Source organism: Pseudopodoces humilis, chromosome 3, assembly GCF_049639895.1.
Source record: "Pseudopodoces humilis isolate 2021_Gansu_Grassland_sample_001 chromosome 3, ASM4963989v1, whole genome shotgun sequence".
Taxonomy (NCBI): domain Eukaryota; kingdom Metazoa; phylum Chordata; class Aves; order Passeriformes; family Paridae; genus Pseudopodoces; species Pseudopodoces humilis.
The window spans coordinates 36,814,752-36,840,137 of NC_142202.1; the positions used below are offsets into that span (position 1 = coordinate 36,814,752).

Below are 25,386 nucleotides of genomic sequence, written 5' to 3' on the forward strand. Positions count from 1 at the left end.
GCAACTCTGTGATTTTTTTCCTCCAGGGAAAATAACTTCTGAAACTTCTGTGTATACCCTCATTTTCTTTGATGATGTATAAAGATGACTTCATAAGGATTATTTTACTTTGTTTTTCTGTAGAAATGCATTGTTTTGTCAGTTTTTTTGCTAAACAGTGGATCTGAGGACGTACTCAGTTAAGTCAGATGAAACTAGCTATACAGAACAATTTCTGTAATCATGAAAGTCTAGAGTAATCAGAGAAGAATTCTTTGGGACTCAGGAGGCTAGGTACAACAGTACTGAGAAAAGCCAGATAACATGCCTGGCAAGTAGAGATGAAAAGAATGAGTACCTGGCTGCCATGTAAAGAAGTGACCCACCTGTTTCCAGAATGTGCATAGTGCAGGTGAGGATGTATGGAGTTAGATGCAGCCTAGTTGTGTTAATCCAAGATGATCATCACCTGGTGATAAATATAGAAGTTGTCAAAACATACAGGGTTGTGGGGTCTGCATGATCGTGCAGCTCCAAAACAAGGCTTGGGACATTTGAATTTTGAATTCTCCTGGTCTGTAGCAGCTCTGTCTGACAAAGCTGAAGAGATGACCACAGACATGCGCTGATTCTTTCTGTGTATCTTGGAGCACTGCGCAGAGGTGCCAGGTGAGGATGTAGGAAAAAGCTTAATTGTTTGTCTGGCTTGTTTGGCACAGCACAAGTAAACAAGAAAAAGGAGCTCTGAGATGGTGTAAGCAATCTTGCAGTAGTGTTCTGGAGAGAGATTTGGGAAGGAAAGGAAAAACAAATTCAAGTGAAGCTGATACTGCTGTGGCTGAGTTTCTTGATCAGTGTTGATACTGCAAGGGATAAAAGGTCACAACAAATAGCAGTGCTGGTGGAGAGCTGGATAAAATGAAAGAAGAGTTGATGTTGAAGGATATTTGTAGATATTTTGGACATAAATTTAATCCTATTTAACTGAAAATTTTCACTTTGCATATTAATGTACAATAGCCAGTTGCATAAAGAAGTTATTTGCCCACCAAAATAAAGTTTGTGGATCACTAAACAGAAGCATCATGCGGTTTCACTGCTGAGGGAGATGTGAGCTGCTATCTGCAGCTGCCTGAGCCTATCTGCTGCTCAGGTCTCTACCTAGTGATTTAGCAGCTTGCAGGGTAGGGGCATTTCGAGGAATGGATGGGTCAAAACACTAAAAACACAAATGGAGGAGAGCTGCCAATTGCATCTCAAGAGCTTGTTGCCTGCTCTGCAGTGAAAGACTGTAAAGTCTTCTTAATAAGTAAAAAGGGATGGGGAGATGTTGATGGCAATTTGTTAATGAGGACTGCAATGTGAAAAGGTGAAGGAGGTGAGTGTCAGATGTAAATGGGCAGCCTTTTTATGCCTCAAATTAAACATGCAGGTGATGTATGTATTTCAGGAAGAGAGTTCCAGCTATTTTGAAAGAGATTGTCTTGTTCCATGTAATAGTCACAAGGTTTTTCAGAGTCTGCAAAGAGAGGTTTTCTAACTTCCAGCCTGTAAAGTGTCTAGAAGATGCCATGACAGATTGATGTCCTCATGCAACCCTCTGAGCATGATCCAGGAGAAACAGGAGCTTTTGATATCTTCAGTAGTGGTGTGTAAACCCCACAGAATACACAATGTTTTCAGACAGCAGCAACCCAGCAGGCATTTAAAGGCAAGCAGGGCATTCAGTTTGGTTCAAGAGTTTGAACCTAGGTGTTGGCAAACCTTATTTCATGGAAACTAGGATCCTTATTCAGGGGTTATGGACAGTTCGAAATGGTCTGATGCTCGTGAAGGTTGCTAGAAATAGGCCAGGAAGTTGTTTCACTGAGCAGTGACAGGCTGTTAGAGAGAGAGTGAGAACCTATGTCTCATAAGAAGCATAAGAAGGAACTGAGTACTGCCACAATAGTGTACAGAAGTAGATCTGTACCTGGTAGGCCAATCACTGGGTTTTGCACTGGATTTTGATAATTCTTCCCCGACACATTTTTGTACTACATGACTAAAACTGCAAGAAATAGGAGGCTTTAAACAATTATTTTTATATTGCTGTCACTATCCCAGAAGAGAGTGAGCTGTAGACTCTAAATGTAACTTGCAGTTGATACATGGAAACTTATAATGTAGTGTTTAATCATTAATTAATTATAATTAATTAATTAATCATAATTAATCATCAAATTAATCATGATAGTAGGATTATCTTAGCAGGGAGTAGACTGTTGATGAATTTAGGATGGGGACAATATCTTCACTTTTTGGAGAGGGATGAGGTAGAAAGTTCCCCTTATTGCTTTACTGACGTTTGAATAGCTTCTGCGTGATTTGCTCACTACCACCCTCCAATAAGGAGATACAAATGGGAGACAGAATACCCAAGAAACAGAGCCACAATGAAATTTAGTCCTATTGAAGTAACAAGATTACCATTTTCTTTCAGAGGGTCAGGATTTTGACCTTGGTTTGAAAGTTCTTCAGGAAAGCTAGCTTCATATATGAAAGCTGCTGTCAGGGTGCATTTCAGCCCTGAAATGGTTATTAGCATGTGTTTCTCAGTGGGTCAGCCAGAAGTGTCCTGTTTGTTTATCTGAAGCAGACATGCTTTTCTATAAGAGAGGAAGCCAGGGCTAATGAAGAAAGAGCTGTCCATATCACTAACACGGACAGCTGTAGATGTCAAAAGAAAGCTGTTTAAGCTGCTGGCGTGGGAGTATTCATATTTCTTTAAGAATCCTTGCAATTAAATTGTAAGGTAGTGGAACAGCATGTCCATATGCAAGTGTAAGTTTTAATTAGATTATTCTCTGCTGAAAGAGTATGCATGCTGTGTCCATGCTTAGAGAGGGCCAGGGCTGCCAGACCAAAGAGAAATGAGGATATATTTCTGAATCCCTGCCTGCAGCTAAAAGAGATTGTTTTTTTCACCTAGATGTTGTCCAGCTTTCACTGCCATTGGAAGCTCAGGCCTAAAAGCCTAATTAACATTTTGTTCTATTTTGGTTTTGCAGTCAAAAGTCTACATAGGCTTCATCAGCTAAGGAGTATTAGTACAATTAATAACCAGATCTTTTTTTTTTTTTCATTTCAAGTGAGTGAACTAATGTAATCAAGTATTCTTCTCTCTAATGTGTGAGTAGGACCACAAAGAACCATCTGTGGGTATGTTAATTCAAGCAGTTTAGTGTAATTACTATCAAGAAAGCTTTTCCCCCCTCAGTAATTATCTTTTCAATGGGGTGATTTATTACATGTACACACATGGATGCCCTAAGGCTGTCATTAGAGCCAAAATACAGCTTATCAGTGTTGCAACTTTGTCAGAACCCACATGCAATACTAATTTCTGCTTCCCTGCTTAGAGTTATACTTATTGTTTCCTTAGTCTGCTAATGGTTTTCTTGGAAAACTGAAATAGAATGGAAAAAACAGCTGGTGAAAAGGTTGGATTCATTTTTCAGGAAACTAACATATTGCCAACAGAGCACTTTAGAAATCTTATCTTGAAGAACTGGAAAAATACCTGAACACTTGTTGTTTTGCAATGAAGTAAAAAGTGCATGGAAGTTCTTGGAAAGTCCCTATATTCTTAAAATTAAATGTTTATGAGCATGTAGAAACTAGTACTTGTATGTTGATAGATCAAATTCTATAATCACATGCTCGAGGGACTTGAAGCACTTTTCCCTTGGCTTCATTGTGATTTAAGATAAATTTTGAAGGTATATTCTTCCCTCCTACATTTGTTCCTAAAGCACAGTAATAAATTCGTTTTCTCTGCATGTTGTATATTTATTTCAGTACTTTTAAGTAATAAAAGAGCTTCGTTAATAAGAAATGCTGTTTAATGTTACTTAGTTACTAAGTCAACAACCGTCTTTCAAAGAAGTTCTTTTGTGATGATCATAGTGAGAAATAAATATATCTCCAGAAACTGGGCTGGGTTGCTGTTTGGACACTGATTATGTGTTTGAGAAGTGTGGCTCTGCAAACTTGCATTCCAGTAAATTCCACGCAAAAGCACAAAATGAGTTGGACTGATTTCTTCTGCTGCTATCCTGCTAGCTCACAGAAATCAGTGGGTCATTTCTTAGAATAAGCAACTGTTTTTTCTGTAATTTAAAAAAAACAACATTGCAATAGTTTATTTAGCAACAAAGCCTTGTTTTTTGTTTCTTTTACCTCTCATTCTCACTGATCAAGTTATTATTGCAACAGTCAACTACAGTGGAGGCAGTAAAATTTGGATATTGTATTTTTCTGAGAGGATATTAATAGTGGTTAATGTAGCTATAGTAGAAACAGCTGGAACAGTGTTTTCTGTAGTGATAATAAGTAATTGATTGTCATTGATTTTCATAAAGAGAATAAAAACTGATGTCTGTATATTGAGTCAGTTTGGAGATCAATCAGTCAGATGGCACCTGCAGTGAAGCCTAGTATGTAATTTACCAGAACATATCAAATTTTCACAATTGACATAAATTATTGTTGTCTATTATTGTCTAAATTTACAGCATGATTTATTATGCATATTAAAGCACTTACAGCATGAGAATGTTTAGCAGGCAGATAATACTAAATAACATATAATGACTGACCACCAGCTCATATTTAATTAAATACTTTGGCAAATTCTAATTAGTATATAATTGATCTAGACAGCTTTCTTTGCTTAAATGCAGCAGAGTGTTTTAAGGGCACATGGGTCTTATTAAAAGGCAAGTTGTTCTCTTTGCATCAGAAGTGGACAAATATTTTCCATTTGGTTTTATTACTTAGTAATTCAAAGAGTCAGTTTTTGATAAACATACAGATAGGATTTCTGAGCTAACTGTGCAAGTCCACCTTCAGAAATTTATCTTTCCACAGTGCTTAGGCCTGTAATCAGCTATTGAGATTGCTTGTGTCCTCCAGCACCAGCCACTTGGGACAGAGGAGGTGAGATGGGCTGCAGTACTTTTTTTGCCACAAGTTTATTCTTGTAAAGTTCAGTGAAGTTACCAGGGCTGTGGTGGTCTGACTAGAAATCCCTGCTTCTAGAAGTTTCTATTCTTGATCCAAATTTTATAATAACTTTTTGGATATCATGACTGTCTTAGCTGAAAGCAGTTGCATATTTTGGTTTTTATGCCTTGTTATGTGTTGTATTAAAAATTGTGAAATTATTTGTTGTTTTCTTCTAGGGCATGTAATATGACTTTGAAAATCAGACTTGTTCATTGTTTTTTGAGTCATATTAATTAATGTAATCAAAAATCGCCTACCAAATTTGTAATGTAGCAAACTCAATTATACCAGTGAGATCTATTATTTCAAAAGAGGGATTTTTTTTTTTTAATTCATACTAAATCACTTAACATTCTTCAGCCTTGTTTATGAAAATTTTAAATGCCTTTTTCAGTTACTTCAGCATAATATAGTAATAAAATCAAATCCCAGTCCTGTTTTGATAGTGGAACTTGGTGTTTTCCGAGCTATCAGTGCTCCTGAAAAGAAATTTGACTGCATTATTTACATCAGAAGTAGCAGTGGTTTCCTTCAAAAAACAAAGGCTATTTTTCTTTGCATTGTTTAAAATGCTTAAAGTAATGGCTGACCTTTTTGATTTCATAGACTGCTTTTCTCCTTTTTCATTTTCTTGAGTAAAAATGTTTTCCTTGAAATGAATAGATAGATTTAAATAAGGTAATGACAGAAGGTTGCAGCACACAGTAGTAAACATATATGTTTGGTTGTAGAATCTTAAGACAGTACTTAAATGTGGTTAAAATTTCCAAGCAGTGACGATTTTGATGAGCATAAATTCAATGTGCTAAGGCTGGAAATGAAAGAATGAATTTAATTTTACAGGAATGTTTCAAATTCCTGCATGTCTGTGACCAAATATGGGCATTGCTCACTATCCGAGGAGGGTGGGCAGTGGACTTGCTGCTTGTGTCCGAATGACTTACTGGGCTGAAGGCAGAGAAGACAGCTGTACACCACCTCAGCATTTCTGCATTAAGCCAGCTGGGCCTGGATGGTCTGAGAAGCTCTTGTAATGGTTAGCACAGCCAAAAGACAGTGAACTTCTCTTCCTAAACAGCCTTACAGCTGGGAGCTGCCAAAGGGAGCTGATACTCCAGCCATCAGCTTTTGTAGGGTGCTCTGTAGCAGAGCAGCTCTCTGCTGATCTCTAGTCCTTCTGCACCACTTTGCTTGGCTGTAGCAGCCGTCACCTTCAGGTTGTGTTGGCCTGTTCATGTGTAGAACAGAAGCAGGCTGTGAGGCACATCCATATTTGCTTGCTGAAGTATCTAGTAAGGTATTTCAATAAAAGGGGAAATTAAAGGAGCTTTATGATGTAGTAAATAACTTGGCATGTTTTACAGTAAAGCAAAGCATATGCTTTCAACAGTAAGTGACAGGTACAGATCTCGTTTTAAGCAGGCACAGGAATTTTTCCTAGGATTGGATGTTTACACTTAGCACGGTTTGTTATTCTTGGATAAAGGATACTCAGGCTGCGTTAAATGTCATTAATCCTGGAATAAAGCTGAAATGATTCACTTCCTGGATGTGATTGAATTAGGTATTACATTGCTCAAGGAAATGTGAGAGAAGTTGCTTGTAGGTTTCCAGTAAAGAACCAAAGTACTGTTGAATAGCAGCTAATGCAGTCACAAACACTGTTTTAATCTAATTTAAAAACCAGTGTAGAATTGGAGAACGCAAGCAGAATGTTGGAAGTTAAGCCCTTCTGCAGCGTGTCCTCCCCTCCAGCACAGAGTTCTGTGCATTGTCACTCAGTTGAGAAGGAGATTCTGCTGCATTGTACTTTTCTGTACATAAATACCTCCACATCAGCAAGAGGGAAACCTTCCATTGGGTGTGAAAATGTTTGTCACTGAAACTTAAGTACCTTAGGACAGAAAGTTCTTATTGAAGCATTTCTTTTCCAGTTGTCACAATTCCCCAGTGTGCAGTGTAAGAGAGCTCAACAAGTAAATCCGTACTTGAGGAAACACAGGTGGAGATGTTGAGCAATCACTGGGGGTTTTGATCTTTAGACAAGCAAGAACTGTTTAGAGAAGAGTAACAGATAAGGGTCAGGTTGTTTTTCGGAGGCTTCCTGCATTTTTTTATTTTTTACGGAGTATTCAGTCCTCTAAATCACAGTTAATAGAAGCAAATAGGTGATATTAACTGTTGCCTGCACTTAGACTGAACAAAATTTAGTTTAGTATTGTGATACTCAGCCCATGCAAATGTCTGTGTGTTGTCATGAGTAAAAACAGTTCATCTGATTGTGTTAAATATATGTAGACCAAGAGTCTGGTAAAGTCTTTTGGGATATTTCTAATATGAAACCTTGATGATTGCCTGGACAAAAATCCATATAAAATTTCTTTATGAACATTCATAGAAAGCAAGCAGAAAAAAGCACGAGCAAAGTAAATTTTCTTTTTGTTATCTGACTTATACATTAATTTCCATCTTTTACCTTCTAATAATGGATGTAAAATTCTTTGAAGATGAATCCATTTTTGGACTTATTAAAACTATATAATTATCATGTCTTATAACAAGTTCAATGGTACTGTGTGCTCATTGTTTAAATGTACACCATCTTACATTGTTCCCACCTTCCTGCTTTGCTGGTTTTGAGGGCTGTTTTTTTTCTTCTTGTTGGTTTTTTTTAAGTCACGAAGATAGTGCTGTGTTCACAGTCATATTCTCCACGTGAGCAGACAGGGATGCAGTTAGAAAATGGCTGTTAGAGCTTGCTTTTTTCACCAGGAATTTCAGTGGCAGTGAGTCATTAACACATTGCATTTTCTGAGAGCAGGCTGACCTGACACCCAGAAGACCTATAAAAATGTGTGGGAAGGTATCAAACAGCAACTTCTGTTAAGAGAGCCTGTTTTAAATTCTCCTCAGTGGGATAGATTAGCAGCAGTTTGGTTACCGTGTCTGGGTTATTTGAAGCTGGGAGCACGGTGGTGGCTCTGGAAAGCGTGGTGGCTGACCTTACCATAAATCAAGCTGTGCTTAGAAAAGGGTATAGGAGGAGCTGAGACACAGCAGAATCATCTCTACAGTGCTGCAGCATCACAGTCAAGACTGGTTGTGGCAAAGCTTCTCTGTATTTGGGTGAACTTGTGAGAGCAGAGTCACCAACAGGGTCACTGTGGCTTCCACTGCCATCTCAGCTGATTGTAAGGATGAGCCAGACTTTCATGGGGATGGACTAACAAATCTAGGGACACAGTGTGCCAAGGACCCATTCCCTGTATTTGGCATGGATAATACTAAAGGGTAACAGCAAAGGGTCAGACTGTCAGTCAGTGTAGAATTGACAATGCTGCTTTCATGCCAGTGAGGTTAAACCCATTTTTTACCATTGAGAAAAGGTCAGGTCGTTCATAAAATCAAACACCAAATGTTAAAAAACCAGTGCTTTATTTACCAGTTCTGTATAAATTATAAATGACAGTTCTGTCTGTGAGAGTTCTTTATGGAACCATATGAGGTGCTGTGTGGAATATCTCCTTGTTTAAATTCTATTTTTTCTGTATCGCTGGTACAGAGGCTGTTTAGCAATGGAACTTCATTAATCTGCTTTTCTCAAAAACTGAAAGTCTATACTGAGTTGGTCTTTGGAAAGTTTTATTTGCATATGTGTGGTTTTATAGCACTGCTACCTAACCCCTTAGTACTTCCTCTGTGTTGATGAAGGCTTCTGATCAAACTACTCCTCTACAGTAGTCAGACATTTTTCTCTAATTTTTAAAATGGAGCCATGGAAATCCTATTCCTATACTAATGTAAAATTGAAATATTTTTATGTCCATATATATACATCTTATATATATACACATACATATTTACATACAAGAAATAGAGGGCTAAGAAAAAAAGAAGTCTGCTAATCTTGAATCAGATTTCCTTTTCAGCTGCCTGAACAAGTTGATTCCAATGCAATTTGCACAGCTGGGCAGGCTGGCAGGTGGTAGGAAACATTTTGGATCAGTGGCCTTTTACCACAGTCTGAAATGAGAGGTGAAGTAGGTAGTAAATCTGGGAGGATTTTTTTTTTTGTCTCCTCAAGTTGTTAAATAAACACTATTCCTATGTGTATGTATGTTTCTTTTGAAAATTTGAGGGTTGGTTGTTTTGAGGGTTTTTTTATCAGCTTCTGGCTTGTTTCTGTGGAATCCCTAGACAAGCTTGTGTAATTCAGCATGGAGCATCAGTAATTCTATGAGCTCATTGAGTAGACATGACCAGGAAAAGAGGCATTAAAAAACAGTGTAATTAAGTTATGCTGAGGCACTGGAACATGCCCAATGAAGTTAACTTTTAAAAATTGGGCAAATTTAGCAAGAGGAATATCTTTACCAGGAACTCCAGAAGGAATGCTAGTTAGTATTTACATGTATATATAAGGTGGTACTTAAATGTAGCTCATGTGAATGGGGAATTATGTTTTTAGTACAAGACATACAAGAACATTCATCTGTAAAGAGATTGAATATGGAGGCAATAATGACAGCATTCGTGAATGTTTTCTGCAGAATGGTTTGAATCATTTGGTAAGAAGGATGACTGTGTATTCATGAATTATAGGAAGATCCCATGTATCCAAAAATCAGCCACTCTAGTAAATAATGCCTTGAAACATTGATATTTCTGATATTTAATTAATAAAGTTTCTTCATATATAGATTTTTAACATTCCTTAAAATGAAGGTGGATGCAAATGAGTAAAATTGTCATCTGATAAGTGAAGAATGCATCATTAATAATTTTTAACATTCAAAATTCAAATGCAGCGATGTTTAGCCATGTAATTACTTACCTTCCTTAAAAACATGTAGAAGGGTAGAATTATTCTCCTAGATAGAAAGAAAAAGTGCCATCGATTTTATGCTGACATCAAACTAAATAGAAATGTATTTTAATGGTTAACGAACAAGAGATTTAGTCTTTTTATTGAAAATAAATATAAAATCCAAGTCAAATTGTCATTATTATAAATAAGCTGTCTTCTTTGGTGATGTAAAACTTAAATGCTGTTTTCATTAGACAAAGCATTTCTGCTAATTCTAATTCCAGAAAAAGTAATCAGAAAAGTGATTATGTATGTCACTTGGCAGATATCTTCCATTTTCACTCAGTCACATATGTTAATTTTCCTGTAAAGAAAAATATATACTGAGAATTTGGAAAGGGAGAAAGTAGTTTAAAAATGTCTGGGTACTACAATGTTGGAAAGTAGAGAAATTATCTTATGTGTATCAATTTCTCCTATGTTTTTCCACTTCCTCCAAAATCTGTATGTGGATTTTGTGCATAAGTGTGTGTATAATTTGTGTATTTGCGTGAAAGAAAGAACTTAGTCTGACGAAGAAACTTGAGAAACTGGTAAAATTCAAGTGCATCCAAAAATGTTGAGCTTGATAAATATTCTGTATTAATGCAATCCTTAAATAAGATGCTTCTGTTCTTATATGGGGTGTCATCCTGCTTAAACAGTGGGTGGGACAAAAAGTAGACTGCTGTACAAAAATATTTCAGCTGTTTTTTCTGCTCTTTTCTTATACCATTCTCATTTTTAAATAGTCCACTCCCTCTGAGGTCAGAAAGTCATGTAGTCTGGGAATTTCACTTGAAAATTCCTTTGAGGCAGAGCTGATCCTTTGTAACTCATGTGGTTTCCATCACATTTCATCCAGCGTTCTAGGATATAAATTACTACTCCTTGTCACACGCAGCTAAGTGCATAGGAGTGAAGTTTATCCAGGTGGTGTCAAGATACTGTATTAGGTATCACACTGGAAGAGCTGAGGGATAAGCTCAGCACTGAGTATTTGGAAAAAAAAATGTGGCTGATATGGCAGCTGCCAGAGTCTGCTGTACTGTATGCTCTTGTGTCATGGGACAGGTAGCCAAATTTATGGAGAAAAATTAAGAAAGAATTGTCTAGATAAACTACATTGGTTGAAACTTGTCTCTGTGGATGTTCTTGAGAGCTGTGTTGAGCTGTGCAAGCAATCATCTAGTCAGGAAAAGAAGGGTTGATAAGCTGAGCCAATCAAAGTGTATTTGTTTTTCTAATTCAGAGTACTTAAGAATGATGTATAAATATAATTGTGTTTCTGTTATGTTCTCAGCAATGTTTGTAAAGGTCATAAATCACATGTCAGTATGGGAAAAAGTGTTGATAAGAGTGTTAGCTTGTAACAGTTATCCTTCATATATTTAAAAAAAAAAATGAGAGAACTTCTGAAGAAAGAGAATTATTAATATATGTTTCAGCATCTGATTTTTTTTCAATTTTCCCACAGATATCAATGAGTGTCAGTTACAGGGAGTATGCCCTAATGGTGAGTGCTTGAATACCATGGGCAGCTACAGATGTACCTGCAAAATGGGATTTGTGCCAGATCCTACCCTCTCGAGATGCATTCGTAAGTAATACTGCTAATCAAATTACCAAATTAGATACTTAGTTACATTTCAGATGAAGATTTGTTTGACTGGGCCCAACTGTTCTAAACTGTCAATTTTGTTTTTCTGTCCCCAATTCATATTTTCAGTTTATTCACTTTATTTAGTCAGTCTCTTGCTGCTCTTGCTTCTTTTCTGTTTCTTTGTCCTGGAAACCTTGGTCTCCACGCATGGCTGCCCAGGATCCTTGCTATCTGTTCCTCATTTTCTTGTCACTAAATCTTCAAGGCCGTCTTCAGCCCCCATGTACATTCAGTCTTTTTCAGTAGCCTGGAGTTTTCTTTTTTTTTTTTTTTACATGTCATGTTGAAAATTAGTTAGTCTTTCTATTTTTTGAGTTATGTGAACATGTTACCCAGGACTGTTAACTTGATGTTAATGTGGATGCATCAGTTAGAAAGCTGGATGGGTCTTAGCTTTCTGTTACTTCATACTAATCATATCTTACGGCCTTTGGCTCTTCCACATTACAAGCATAACAAAATGTAAATACCTAATTGTCTGTTTTATGAAAAATCAGTGTCATATATGATACTTCATGCTTTTGCAGTCTTATTGGCGTGGCCTGTGTTGTAGATGAATGTTCCTTTGGCTTTATAGCTTGGCACAACTGTGTAGTGCCAGTGACTGATCTTCAGCAGCTGTGTACAAGTGTGTACAAATGAGAGAGGTTCTCACTCTTCATTGTGGTAGCATGGCAACTGCTGGTTTTGAATTTACTTTTTTTTGTTGTTGTTTTTCTTTGAAATACATCTTATCCTGGTCCTAATCTTAATCCTTACCTAATCCAGGGTAAGTTGGAATTCTTAAGGAGTGTTTGATGCAAAATAAGATTTTTATTAATGTGATTCTCATCTGAGAGAGGTGTTTGAAATAAAACTTCTGCAGACAGAATATTAATCTGTATAAGTGGTGTCGGAAATCTGGTGGTGTTTCTCTGTTTTGCTTTTCACGTGAACGGTACCATCCTCTCTTCCACTTTCATTGCAGCTGATAACCCTGTAGTTGCTGAAGAGAAAGGCCCTTGCTACCGGTTTGTTAGTGCAGGAAAGCAATGCATGCATCCTCTTTCTGTTCAGCTCAGCAAGCAGCTTTGCTGTTGCAGTGTTGGCAAAGCCTGGGGCCCACACTGTGAGAAGTGTCCACTCCCAGGAACAGGTAAGAACTTCCTACTAAAAACACAAGCTCTTGCACACTGCCCCCTAACTTGTTGTGCATGCTTTAAAAAACAAACAAACCACTGCCACGGTACATACTATAGATACAGGAAAGGTAACCCAAATTGTATTTAATACTCTTCAGCTGTTAAAAAGGCTCTGGTGAAATGATGGCAGCTTGTGAGAATTTGGTTGCAGAACAATGTGAGATGTAGTTTGTATTGCAGTTAGTAGGATAAGTATGTTAGTATCTCTGCTTTCTCACCTTCCTTCATCTCTTTACCACCTATTCTGAGGAATGTGCTAAGGAAAGAATTGCTTTCTTAACAGTAAACTAGTAGTTAAACTTTCCATGCCATTTTTCACTTAAACAATTCCTTACTTGATACATAAAGCTCTCTTGTATTATCAGTGTTCCCTTGGAGTTCTGGTGTTACTTAAATATATCGGGACTTCAAAAATACCAGCTTGTTTGGTCACCACTCTTGCTTTGGCTGGTTGTAGATTAAGATAACACATATTACAGATACCGATCGCTGTTTTCAGGTACTTTTTATTCCCTGATGTTGCTTAAAACTTAAACGCCCATGGAGTCTTCAATCAAAATCAGTTTAATATTATCTTGTTTCCCAAATGTAGGGTCAAATTAATCTGTTTTAAAACTGTCATTGCTTGTTGTAATATACAGGATGTCCAGTCTCTTGAGTATTTTAGCCCAGGTATTTGTAGTGACAATCCACTGTACTTACTTGAAGCTGCTGCAGGCGTCACTGTCATGACGCAGTTCATGTATTTCTCTGACATATTTTATAGAGGTTTACATTTTCAAACCAGCTAGCTGCTTTGGGAAATCCACAGCTACTATCAGAGATATGATGAGAGCAGCAGATTGCTTATTTTCTAAGTTTGACTTACAGAAATGAAAGTGACCAACAGTTTTAAGCATTTCAATGGATTTTTAAAGCCACTGTTTCCTGCATGACCATTGGGTCACTAGATCATTGGTCAGGATTTTAAAACTCCAGTTCACTTTTGGATAAATAATATTTCTATGGGGTTTTTTTAATGGAGAAAGTTATATTCTCGTGAGATGACTTGCAATTTAAGTGCAGGTGTTTTACATCTGTGAGAATATTACACGAGACCTTATGCCAAATAGTGTGTATAGTGGAGTGCAGAACACATCCTTATGTTGCCTGCTCTCTGGTCACAAAAAATACATCAAGTATCATTTGGAATTGGTTATTTTAGTGATTTTTTTTCTTAATTAAAAGACTTTAGAGAAAAATCTGTTAGTAGAAAATTCTGATGAGCCTTTCCCATTCAGTGACTACTTGCATGATTTAAAAACATGTTCCTTTCTGTAACAGGTTAAATTGATAATGTTTCAGAGTTTTCTGTGAAAAATGTGTGAAAGTGGGATACTCCAGAATGGGGTAATGTATTTACAGCAGCATCCCATGTTAGTATAAAAGCCACTAAAATAAAAAGCTTCTAAAATATTCGTACAAAGTAAATCATCTCCTAAAGAGACACTGAGAGACCAGATATGTATGCCCAGGTGTTGAGAGCTCTTATCAGAGCTGTGGTAGAACAAGTCTCACATTTCCCTTTTTCATTTGAGAGAATATGACCTGAGGCAGGATTTCCTACAATCCTAATACAAGTATGCATCTGAAGGGACAGGCATCAAGTTTTCTGTCTCACTCCTTTGACCAGAATTCCCACCCTCAGCTGGGTGTTTTTATGGCAAATTTTTGTATTCGATGTCCCAGCAAAAACGTACTTCCTTATTCTGAATCCACTCAATTTAATTACTTTAGTTAAATATCAATTTAATATTTTCTATTACTAAGATTACTAAGATACCCTCAGAACACATTGTGCAGTTAATGCATACTGTGATTAATGTATAGTTTAACGTATCTGTGGAGTGCTTCTAGCTAGTACTTTGTGCTTTTATTTTAGGTGCTAATTCGTTTTAAAACCCTGATGCATTCAAAGCAGAATTTGTGAACTTACCAAGCCCCACTTGGCACATCCCTCAGGCAGCCATAAGAATTCCCACACATGAGACTAAATCTTTTTTGTTTCATCCCAACATGGCTTTACCTAGAGCAATAAGGACAATGAAGCGCTGCCCTCTCAAGACTCCTGAATGTCTCCCTGACCCTGACAGGAGCATAACTATTCTCTTTGATGAGGAGGAAGACTGACTTGTATTTCTTTCTCACTGTACTCTTCCAGTAGAACTGCAAAACATGATGCTTATATAGAGCACCTGTAGAGGTGGAGCAAGTGCTGTTGCCTGACTCTAATATTTTCTGTAGCAGCTTTATAAATGCGGTTATTTCCCCTGTCTTCCAGTAGTGATTTGGCTTCTTATGAGCCCCATCTTGTTTTTAGCCAGCCTTTTTCAATTCAGTGGAGTTTGGATCTGGACTGGTATGAGGCCTCTAAAGTAGTCAGGTGGAATTCTGTGGATCAGTGTTGTTACTGGTCGATAGTGTTCTGCTCCTCTAGTATGGGGCTGGTGAGCTTTTTCCCCTTAGATTTCTACAAAAAAGAAAATCATAGCAGTAGTCGTCTTAATTCATTATGCAGTAGAGATGATAAAGACTATTTACATATATAAATTAATACTTAGAAAAGATACACTGTTTGAAGGGGATTAACTAAAAAAAACAATCTTGATATCTTGACAAATAAGCATAACTGAAGAAAAATGGTAAACTGGAGGCATCCTGGGAAAAAAACAACCAGAACATGCTTTTTGGGAGAATGCTCAGTCATATTAGCATGCAATGCATAGCTTCTCTTTAGGAAGTTTTTTATAAAAATGTTTATACAATATGAGATGAAATTTCTTAGTGGTAGTCATATATTTTCCACTATGTCAACATATTGCACTTTTAGACTCCTAAAAGGAATATTTTCCCATCCCAAATCTAGCTGCTTTTAAGGAAATCTGCCCTGGTGGAATGGGTTATACGGTTTCTGGCCCTCACAGAAACAAGCTATATCATCACCCTGCAGTTAGAGTACAGCCACCTGCCATTGGCAAGACCCCGATTACTCAACCTGTTGCTAAAGGTACTTCTCCTCCACCTCTCCCAGCAAAGGAAGAGCCAGTGGAGGCACTGACCTTCTCACAGAAAAGTGAGACTGAGATGGCTGTACAAGAAGGTGAGAGTGGGAAAATTTAGTCTTTCTCTATTTCTGTGCATGTGTCTTCCATGGTTTGTTTCTTTGCACGGTAGCTGCGGACTGAGTGCAGGGCTGAGAGGCACCACTCCCCACAGCAGAGCATGCCACGCTGCCCAGTGTGTTGCATCACGAGATTTACTGCTCACAGGTTGTGGGTAGGTCCTACCAGATGCTGAGACCGTGGAGAGAGAGAGAGAGAGACTGCTTTAATCTCAATAATTTTTGTTATCAGAAATAGTACATATTTGTTGTAAGATTTAAAAAAAAAATTATATTTATGAATTCTAAAAAGGAAAGCTGCAATGGAAAATAAGAACTTAGATGAAATTCCTACAACTCCTTCCCAGAAAAAAGGTCGTGTTTGTAGAGGAAGACACCCCAAACCACTCTTGGTTGTCTAAAGAAAAGACAAATTTTAAAACTGTATTTTTGGTGTTTTTTTTCAGTAAATCCATGCAAATTTGTTAGTGGTAAGCTATATATCGTTATGACATTAATTTATCTTTAAAATATTTACAGATCTTGATATACCTTGGAAGGAATTGGAAAGGTTTCATCAGTGGGTTAATAATCTGTGAGTTTGTCAAATTGTTTCTCAGGAAGCAGGTAAACAATTGAGAACCCTACAAAGCAGCTGAATACTGAGTAAATAGACATTAGACAGTGTATAGAATCCTATTTTGGTTTCAGGTTAGTTTTTACACTTGCTTCAGGAACATGATTTCATGTTTGCACTATTTTGGAATGAGGTTTGAGCCTGAATTTTTTGCGACAATCACTTTCAAATGTGATAACATATTTAATAAAATGTTTTGTTAAAACTGATTAATTTTCTTTTTTTTTTTTCTGGTTTTAGTGGCAACTGCAGCTCCTGATCAGGTAAAGCATGATGTAGTTTATCTAGGGGTTAGAATGCAGACCAGTGTATGAGATTGGATACAGATAACTGAAAGGATTCAGAATATATGATGAACAAACACGTCCCTGTGGATTTACTGTTCAAATCCTGAGGCAAAAAGAGCTGGTGTTGTTACTGTATACAACAACAGACAGGTAGTGAGGTACAGGAAAGAGATTACTTTAACCTCTCTTAGAGGCATTAATTGGAGGGTCTGGTATATATTGCTTCTATTCCATTCTGGAGACTGTATTTTAAGGAGGTACTGAAAAATGTGGAGAGTATAAAGAAGAGACACAGATAGTAACTGCTAGTGGAAATAAATCAGAGAGAAACATTATGAAGCTTTGAGAAACATTTGTGACACCTGTTTATGAGGCTGGTACTAGTGCCTAAGTAAATTTCACAGTTTGTTTAGGGTGTCTCCTATTCATTGGAGGGGAGCAAGTGTGTATCTGTGTGAAGTCCCCCATTCTGGAGGTTTCAGGTTTTCTGTGCTGGAGGTAATGGAATTTGTTGTGAATAATTGCAGCTGTGCTCCACTTCATTTTCCTACGGACATACAAGCATGAAACTTTTCTATGAAAATAAGATGATGGGTTCAATAGCTAAGAAGGAGCCTTTCACGGTTGTCAGACACCTAGATGTGGTTGTATACTTCTGTGTGATGCTGAACTGCATTCAAATGGTATTTGTGAGCAATTAAAGACCAGAGAATGGGAGAATTTTGGAGGAACAAAGCCAAAGATACAATTAGAAGCTCCAGGAAATAACTGCTTCAAGTAAAATCAATGTTAAATTGTATGTCATTGTATAAACATAGTATTCCATGTTCATTCATGTTTAAATTGGTGGTGATTAATGATCTGCTATCAGAAGCCACTCATGTGAGAATGTTAGCAGTGTCTCAAGCCAGGAGTTTGTGGGTAGCTATGAATTAAGGGAATGTTTTCAGAATGTTTTTTTTTAATATTTCTTCTAGGAATTGGCTTCCATTGATCAAGAAAAGCAGCCTTATCTAGAGCCTGGGCAGCCCCAGCTTTCTCCTGGAATTTCAACAATTAACCTGCATCCACAGTTTCCAGGTAACTTACTTTATCTTTTCTTGCAGTATGAGAGAGTACTTACGATTCTTAAAAGAATGGGAAAGTAGCAATTCTAGCAGAGGTTAATGAAAAAAAGCAATTTCTCCATGATCAAAGAAAAAGTAATGGAAGCAGAAGTGGGAGGCATTGAGAGGTTGGCACTGGTTTGGTGACTTGTTTAGGAGATAAAGACATACTTTAAGAAGTAGTGATATCCTGGATTATGTGCATAAGAATTTTAATGTTGGCAGAGGTGAAGCCTTGGACTCCTTTCAAGAGGAAACTGTTTGGGTAGCTCTTTGCAGATTTGTGCATAACTTTTGCTGCAAAATTTTACAACTCTTTGCTTTCTTTAGCACCTCAGTGTTTTTTTTCACAAGCAGTAGAAAGATGAAAACCCAAATTACACAGGTCATTTTCTACTGTAGGTCAAAGCAGAATAAACAAATTACAATCTCCATAGTGCCTATCTTATTCAGTATCATGTGTGAATTCTTTAAGGGTTGAGTTTTTTGAATGATTTAAGGTGGGTTTTTTGGATGTGATTGATTTCCATTCCATGTCACACAGTAGTGATTGAGAAAACATCCCCTCCTTTGCCTGTTGAAGTTGCTCCCGAAGTCTCTACATCAAGTGCAAGTCAAGTTATTGCACCTACTCAAGTTACAGGTATTGTACTTCTCTTTTAGAACTACAGTAAATTAAGAAATGACTGAGTTCCTGACGCTGTTGTTCTGTGCTGTTGCTGAATTGCCGTAATGAAGAGAATGTGATTGTAGAACAGAAAGAATATTCTGGAGAAAGTGCAGAACAGCACAACAATGAAACTACTATCAAGAGAGCCAGGACCAGGGCCTTCCAGGATGTACCTGCTGTTTTTGTATACACAAGTAAAGGATAGAAGATAAAATTAATAATCCACCTCAGATTCAGTCCTGGACTCTTTGCAGATGTGCAGGGGAAGTCCACAACTGAATACTTCTTGAATACAAGTCAGGTTGTTAGATAGTCTACCTGTGTGCTCATGAACTATGCATGATGATGTTCATTGGAGGGATGCAGACTTCAAGAGATGTAGATCAGAGTGTTCTACAGAAAGAAGCTGTTACTGTTTGTGCTTCATCCTTTTTTTATGTATTAATGTTGCCTCATCTACGTCTATGCATCAAGTGAAAATAACAGAAATGCAAGTAATGCACCTGCCATAGCTGAAATTTGTCTAAATGACAGCTATGTGGAAAAGACATTACAATTTCTTTTGCTATACATTTAGAAACAAAAAGGTGAATGTACCATATTTGTATACATGAGAGCATTACAATATCACATTGGTTAGAATGAGCACAGGCTTTGAAGTGATTGCAATATCCTGGTACATACTGTAAGATGCATTCTTGTATATGATAGAGATATTTAAGCCTACAAAGAGGTTTCCTGGTTTCCATTCAGAGGGAGAAATTTTACATACTTTAATAAAAAAATGAACTCTTCAAAATGGCTTTCCTTTATGCAGGAATGTAATTTTGAGTTCATACAATGCACGCAGGGTCTAAATCACTCAGTTTGTACAATTCTGTCTGCAGTTAAATCCCCCTGAGTGTACTGTAAGACTAGAGAAAGTATCCTGTCTTTCTGTAGACATTCAACTGCTGCCTTCAGTTTGCTGTAATTACAGTTCATCAAATCCATAGGAAGGTTCAAATAGTTGTGGTCATCAAACTAGACCTGGAAGTCAGTTCTTCTGTGACTGTGCCCCTTCTGCCTGCCAGCTCCCAGCTTCCTTACAGGATGAGAAAGTTACCTTGCTGGGAACTCACATCAGTTAGTAAAAAGAAAATGTTTTCCATGTAAAAAGAAAAAGTAAAAAGAAAAATAGTTTTCCATGTTCTGTTTTTTATTTCCTCAGGAAAATTAAGAGAACTAGAAATTGCTGTGTGCTATAAATCAGTATGTTGTTCAGAGATAATAAAGTACAAGTGCAGTAAGATTTGTAGGAGAAAATCCTAAACAGGATTTACAAACTGAATGCAGTTCAAGTTGAGAAGCTTTTCAGTGCCTTATTTCTGTACTTGAAAATTTAGTTAAATTTAAATGTGACCTGTTTCTAAACAGTCTAGATAAACAGCTTTTCTTTACAGTTAATTTCTTTTTCAGGAATTACAACTTCAGACTGCAGTATAACCTCACTTTGTTGCAACTGTATAATGAAATACAGTCATTAGTATTTTCTGCAGTAGTGCATATACTTCGGGAATTTCTAAAACTACTGTAAGGATTTAGCATCCAATGCTCCTCATATCTGAATCTCCTTATCTTATAAAATACATCCAAGCCATTAATAGATGAGTATTCTGTAAATCAGATCACCCACTGTAATCAGAAACTCACTACAGCTATTTTCTTAATGTGCTATGCAAAGGTAGAGCCATATATTTTTTTATTTTATATGATCTTATCTTCATTGTACTTTAAAAGTTATGTACTGATTTATAGATCCTGGATGGGACATAAGATCATGTCACTAGGAAAAGCCCAGATGGTTTCTAGATTCTTTCAGATAAGGTATCCATTAGAGAAACTCAGGAGTTGCAAACTTGATTTACAGTTGTTTTCAGGCCTGAGCTTTCTGCTTGGATTGCAGAGCATTGTGCACTTACTGAGCTATATGAGTAAGTTTAACATTAAATTTTTCCTTGTTTGCTTAGAAATCAACGAATGTACAGTTAATCCTGATATCTGTGGAGCAGGACACTGTGTTAATTTGCCTGTGGGATACACTTGCATCTGCTACAAGGGGTACAGACTTAATGATCAGCAGACGAAGTGCATTGGTATGAAATGATGCTTTCAAAACTCTGAAATAACCATGCTATGAAATGCTTGAAATGTAGAATCTGGTTAGTGGAAATCTCTACAGAGCCAGTCAGGAGTTCTTTCCTCTGTTGAATGCTTCCAAACTACAAGGTATTTCTTTTTATGCCAAATAAAATTTGTGAGATAGTCTCTAATACAGCCTTTCAGCTGCTCTGAAATGAGTGTGAATTTAATTAAATAGAACAAAAACATTTCCCAGGGTGATGTGAGAGAAATAGTGACTAGGCAGACCATCTCCTGTCAGGTACATCAGGTATCTAAAAGACTACTAGGAAGAAACACACTTCTGTTTGGAAAAAGAATGAATTTGTGCCTGTTTCTCAGTGATTTACGCAGCTATCAGCTCTGCAGGCAGACTAAGTGCAGGCATTTTGTTAGGTCATTCCTTTCAGCCTGCTGCTGGAAAGAGACAGTTTATCAAACAGCCCAGAAGCACAGTGAGAGATCTGCAAAGTGAGGTCTTCATCCCCTTTTAAGCCAGTAAATTCTGGAGCAGAGGCCTCTGATGAGCATAAGGCAGCAGAAATGGGTCCTTTCAGATCTGGAAGCAGCTGTATTGGTATCTTTTCTTCATTCAGATTATACTGGTTCCTCTGTAACTTGGATCAGAAAGGGTGTATTTTATTGACAGATCATATGCTATATAATGTTCATGCCACCGAAGCTCAGTAGCTTCACACTTTAACACATGCTGTCACGTGCAACTACAGTATTGAAAAATAAATTATGCCAAATGGCAACTTAGAATACCTTTATTTCATCCAAGTTTTATTAATGTTCCATGCTTGCAGCTTGTGCTCATGTTGCACACAGTGTAGTGATTTGAACTGTAATCATGTCACGTTCTTCAGGCCAGTGCAATGTTCTTATGGTCTAAGCCAGTAAGAACATATTTCTCCAACCAAAACTATTTAATGCTTATTTTTGCATCTCTGAGAGAAAACATATATACATTTTCTAACAGATACAATAATTACAAGATCAGTCTTTTCAAATGCATGGCTTAGAATGCACAAAAATAACCACTACTAAATATGTTATTCTACAGTCTTATGTTTTCATTTCTGTTGTAGATATTAATGAGTGTAATCAGGCACCACATCTCTGTTCCCTTGGACGCTGTGAAAATACAGAAGGAAGTTTCCTATGTATTTGCCAAGCTGGGTTCATGGCCAGTGAAGATGGAACTGACTGCGTTGGTAATAACTAGTCTCCTTTATAGAAAATGAAAGCATAAAAATTATTCAAGAAGCATAGCTAATCCCTCTTAAATGCCTCTTTTCAGTTTTTTTTTCCTCAATGTCAGTGCTACTGGAGTGGTATCTGGGAGTATATTTAACTGCCTCTCACTAGTTATTGTGGTGAGGAAAGCCCCTGAGTAGCTGATACTCCTTTACAAAATGTTTGTTGAAAAACAAGAAGTTTTTCAGTTCCATCATTGTTTAGGAAAACTACCATTTAGTAAAAATACCTGCTTTGTAAAATATTCAACAATCTTACAATGGGTAAGAAGCTGGAACAAACCATATTTTTAAATATATCTGCAACCAGCCACAGACTTCACGAAACACTTGAAGGGGCTGTGGTCTGCCTTAGGTTAGTGCTGGCTTGGGCACTGCATGCATGCAACAACACACAATTGTGTTTGCAGCCACAGGTGCTCACAGGCCACCTTCTGTACCCTGGCTGTTTCTCAAACTCACCCTCTCTCTCATTACAAGCAGTGAGGTGGCTTGAAAACACCTCCAAAAACCCAAACTAACTTAGTGTTTGGTTAAAGCAGAGTTTTGAGGAGATGCAAGCATTGATGTCTTTTATGGTGAAGCAGCTTCTTTTAACTTCTCTTTGTCATCTGCAGATTTTGATGAATGTTCAAGACCGCACACTTGTGGAGAAGGCTTTTGTATAAACACTCTTGGCTCCTACAGATGTGAATATTGTGATAGTGGATACCAAATGAACAGGAGAGGGGAATGTGAAGGTAGGTTTGGACTCTTCACTAGTGGCAATGATGAAGCGAAGTTACCATTTATTGATAGCACAAAAACAGCGTCAAACTACTGCTGTTTGGAATTATTAACCTTCCCTGCTATTCAAGGGAGGCTTGAATAGCACTGCAGCTTGAGCTGCAAAAGGACAAATCTTGGAGAAAACAAACAAGAAACCTTTGTGAGTACTCTTCGATCTTTGTCATTATTGGGTGTCTGGAACTTCAACTCAATTCCTGTTATTTAAATTTAAGATGCTGCAAAGGAGTTCCTCCACTGTGTACAGAACCATCTTGGAACAGCCATTTTATGTCATGTCATGGAATCGTTTAACTTCATTTTTATCCTTACCTGCTTGCCAAGTTTCTGTTAAAAAAAAAAAAAGCTTTAATTTTTCCTATATTATATCTGGTTGCAAATGATAGGTTGATTTTTTAATATCTATATCAAGCAAATATTTCATATTGCAGGAGATTCTAGCACATCTGACCTTCAAAGCTTCACATTGTTTTTCAGTGTGATATTTTGGCCTTTTTTCCTGATATTTTTTTTTTTTTCATTTTCACCTTGGATGGTGAACTAAAAACCCCAAGAAATCATTTAATTTTAAGCATGATTTTGTTCATGCCTCAGTCTAAGTTACATAGGACATAGTAAAATTGCTGACATGTTAGGTTGCCTAGCAAATAAGCAACTTAAAGCTGCCATGGATATATTTGCTGCTCTGAGCAATGCTATAAGATTCCTCTTCCAATTTTTTAAAATTTATTTCAATGCTTCGTACTACACTCTTATACCTAGTCTTTGCAAATCTTCTTTATGACTAGGGAATCTGTGATTCAATTAGGTTAGAAATCAGACTATTACACTACATCAAATTTGTTAATAACTTGTGTTTTAAATAGTGTGGTGGTAGTCCTCTATAATTTAACTTAACAATATGTAATTTCTGAAACCAAATTCTCTGTTGAAAGTTACTTAAGATTGCTTAAGGGGAAGAAAACCCTCGTATACTAAATCCCTCAAACCAAGGAAATGACACATTCAGGGAATAATTTCACCATGTCATTACCCTACTGCCAGATTTTTGATTCCACAAAAAACTTCCTTCCACCCCCTCCACAGTTCAAAAACAAACGCAAGAATCCTCCAAGCTGCACACAGTACTTAAAGTTCACTTGCACTCATTCTGCCTTTAAGCTGTACTTACACAAGCTCTGTCATGGGCAAGAGAATGAAAAGGGAGCATATATGTTGTTGTAGAGTCTGTTGTTTATATAGAACAGTGTTGTGGTCATAGCTGAACATCATTGCATAGGATGAAGTATTCTTAGAGAATCTTCTTGTGTTTTTTTTTTTTAGGTTTTGCAGCATTTAGACTTTATTTTGACTGAAAATTTCTGTACCAAGTACATCATTCATGTTCTGTGTTTTGAGGGCAGACATAGTCCAGACAGCTTGAGAAGAAATTACACTGAAAGTGTAACTTTCTTTGCTAATTAAGTAAAAAAAAAAAATCATTCCAACAGCTTCATGAGAAACGTTTGCAGGTCTGCATTGTAGCAGCTGAAGAAGCCTCTGTTGGTATTTTTATGAGAAAGTATTCTAAGGTGGACAATTGTGATTCTATGAAAAATTATGATTTGCCTACATCAAGGGAGTTGTTGGGAGCTCCTTGAGTTCTGTGAGCTTGTTCTCAAAACTAGGAGTGAGTTCCCTCCCTATGATCTGTGCTCAAGTAATAGTCCAACTGCAGGAGACAAAACTGCTAGGAAAAGGATGGGTGATTAGGAATCTGAGTTTAGAGGTGACTGACAATTTAATTAGTTTTGTGCACTGCATGAAGCAAGTATTTAATGGGAAAGATTATAATTATTATGTAATTAAATACCATGTTATAAAATGATTTCACACATGTGAGCAGACTGCGAGGAGGCTGCGTACACAGTTTTAATTCCAGTATCTTCTGATCATTGGTCACTGAACAGCAACTTGTCTTTGAATGTTGTTTTTTTGTGTTCAGTCTCCTCTAGATTGCATATTTTGCATGTATTATGGGTTTCCTTGGTGCAGGATAAGAAGTTGTTCTTGCTCAGAACATGAGTTCCATGGCATTTTCAGGATCTATCTCTTCTTGTCACGAGCAATCTGGGACCTTGCCTGATGCAGAAAGTCCCTGTATCACCCTAAACTGCCAGCCTCAGTCATGTGGCTTGTGCCTTCTTTCAGACAAAATTAACTCACTCCATGTAAGCATCTTTGACTCTCATTCACACAATTATGTTTTTAGTCCCCATAGCACTTATATGCTGAATAACTCGACAGCATTGGAAAATTGTGCTTTTCTTTTGGAATCCAGAGTTAAAATTTTTCTGTTGATGCAATAAACTTCCAAAGTCTTACTACAGAAAGAATCTCAGGCACTTCAGGATGGTAAGGGAATAACATAAGGAAAGTTACTCTTACTTGCAGTAGTCAGGAATCTGATATGCTGTATGTTCTGGAAGACCTACCAAAGATTTTTAGTATAACAGAGAATTCATATTCAGTTGCATGTATTATGAGCTACTATATTTCTCAGAGATGCCCTGTTGCTGGTACAAATCTGTATGAGCTTATTCTTTCCTGTGTCTCTAGCAGATAAAATAGGCAACTCTTTAAGT

General features: G+C 37.1%; 1 protein-coding gene across 10 annotated transcripts in view; it reads left to right on the plus strand.

Annotated features, from left to right (window-relative positions):
* LTBP1 (latent transforming growth factor beta binding protein 1) overlaps positions 1–25,386 on the plus strand; it is a 184,242-nt gene that overhangs the window by 101,995 nt on the left and 56,861 nt on the right. For 4 of the 10 annotated variants that reach the window (XM_088052416.1, XM_088052414.1, XM_005526906.3 and 1 more), the window contains exons 10-18: positions 11,352–11,474; positions 12,505–12,672; positions 15,624–15,857; positions 16,735–16,757; positions 17,759–17,861; positions 18,432–18,530; positions 20,567–20,692; positions 21,809–21,934; positions 22,594–22,716. In XM_088052416.1, coding sequence (XP_087908542.1) covers positions 11,352–11,474; positions 12,505–12,672; positions 15,624–15,857; positions 16,735–16,757; positions 17,759–17,861; positions 18,432–18,530; positions 20,567–20,692; positions 21,809–21,934; positions 22,594–22,716 — 1,125 coding nt within the window. The remainder of the gene's footprint in view (positions 1–11,351; positions 11,475–12,504; positions 12,673–15,623; positions 15,858–16,734; positions 16,758–17,758; positions 17,862–18,431; positions 18,531–20,566; positions 20,693–21,808; positions 21,935–22,593; positions 22,717–25,386) is intronic. The other 6 variants (XM_088052411.1, XM_088052417.1, XM_088052413.1 and 3 more) reach the window with 4 other exon arrangements.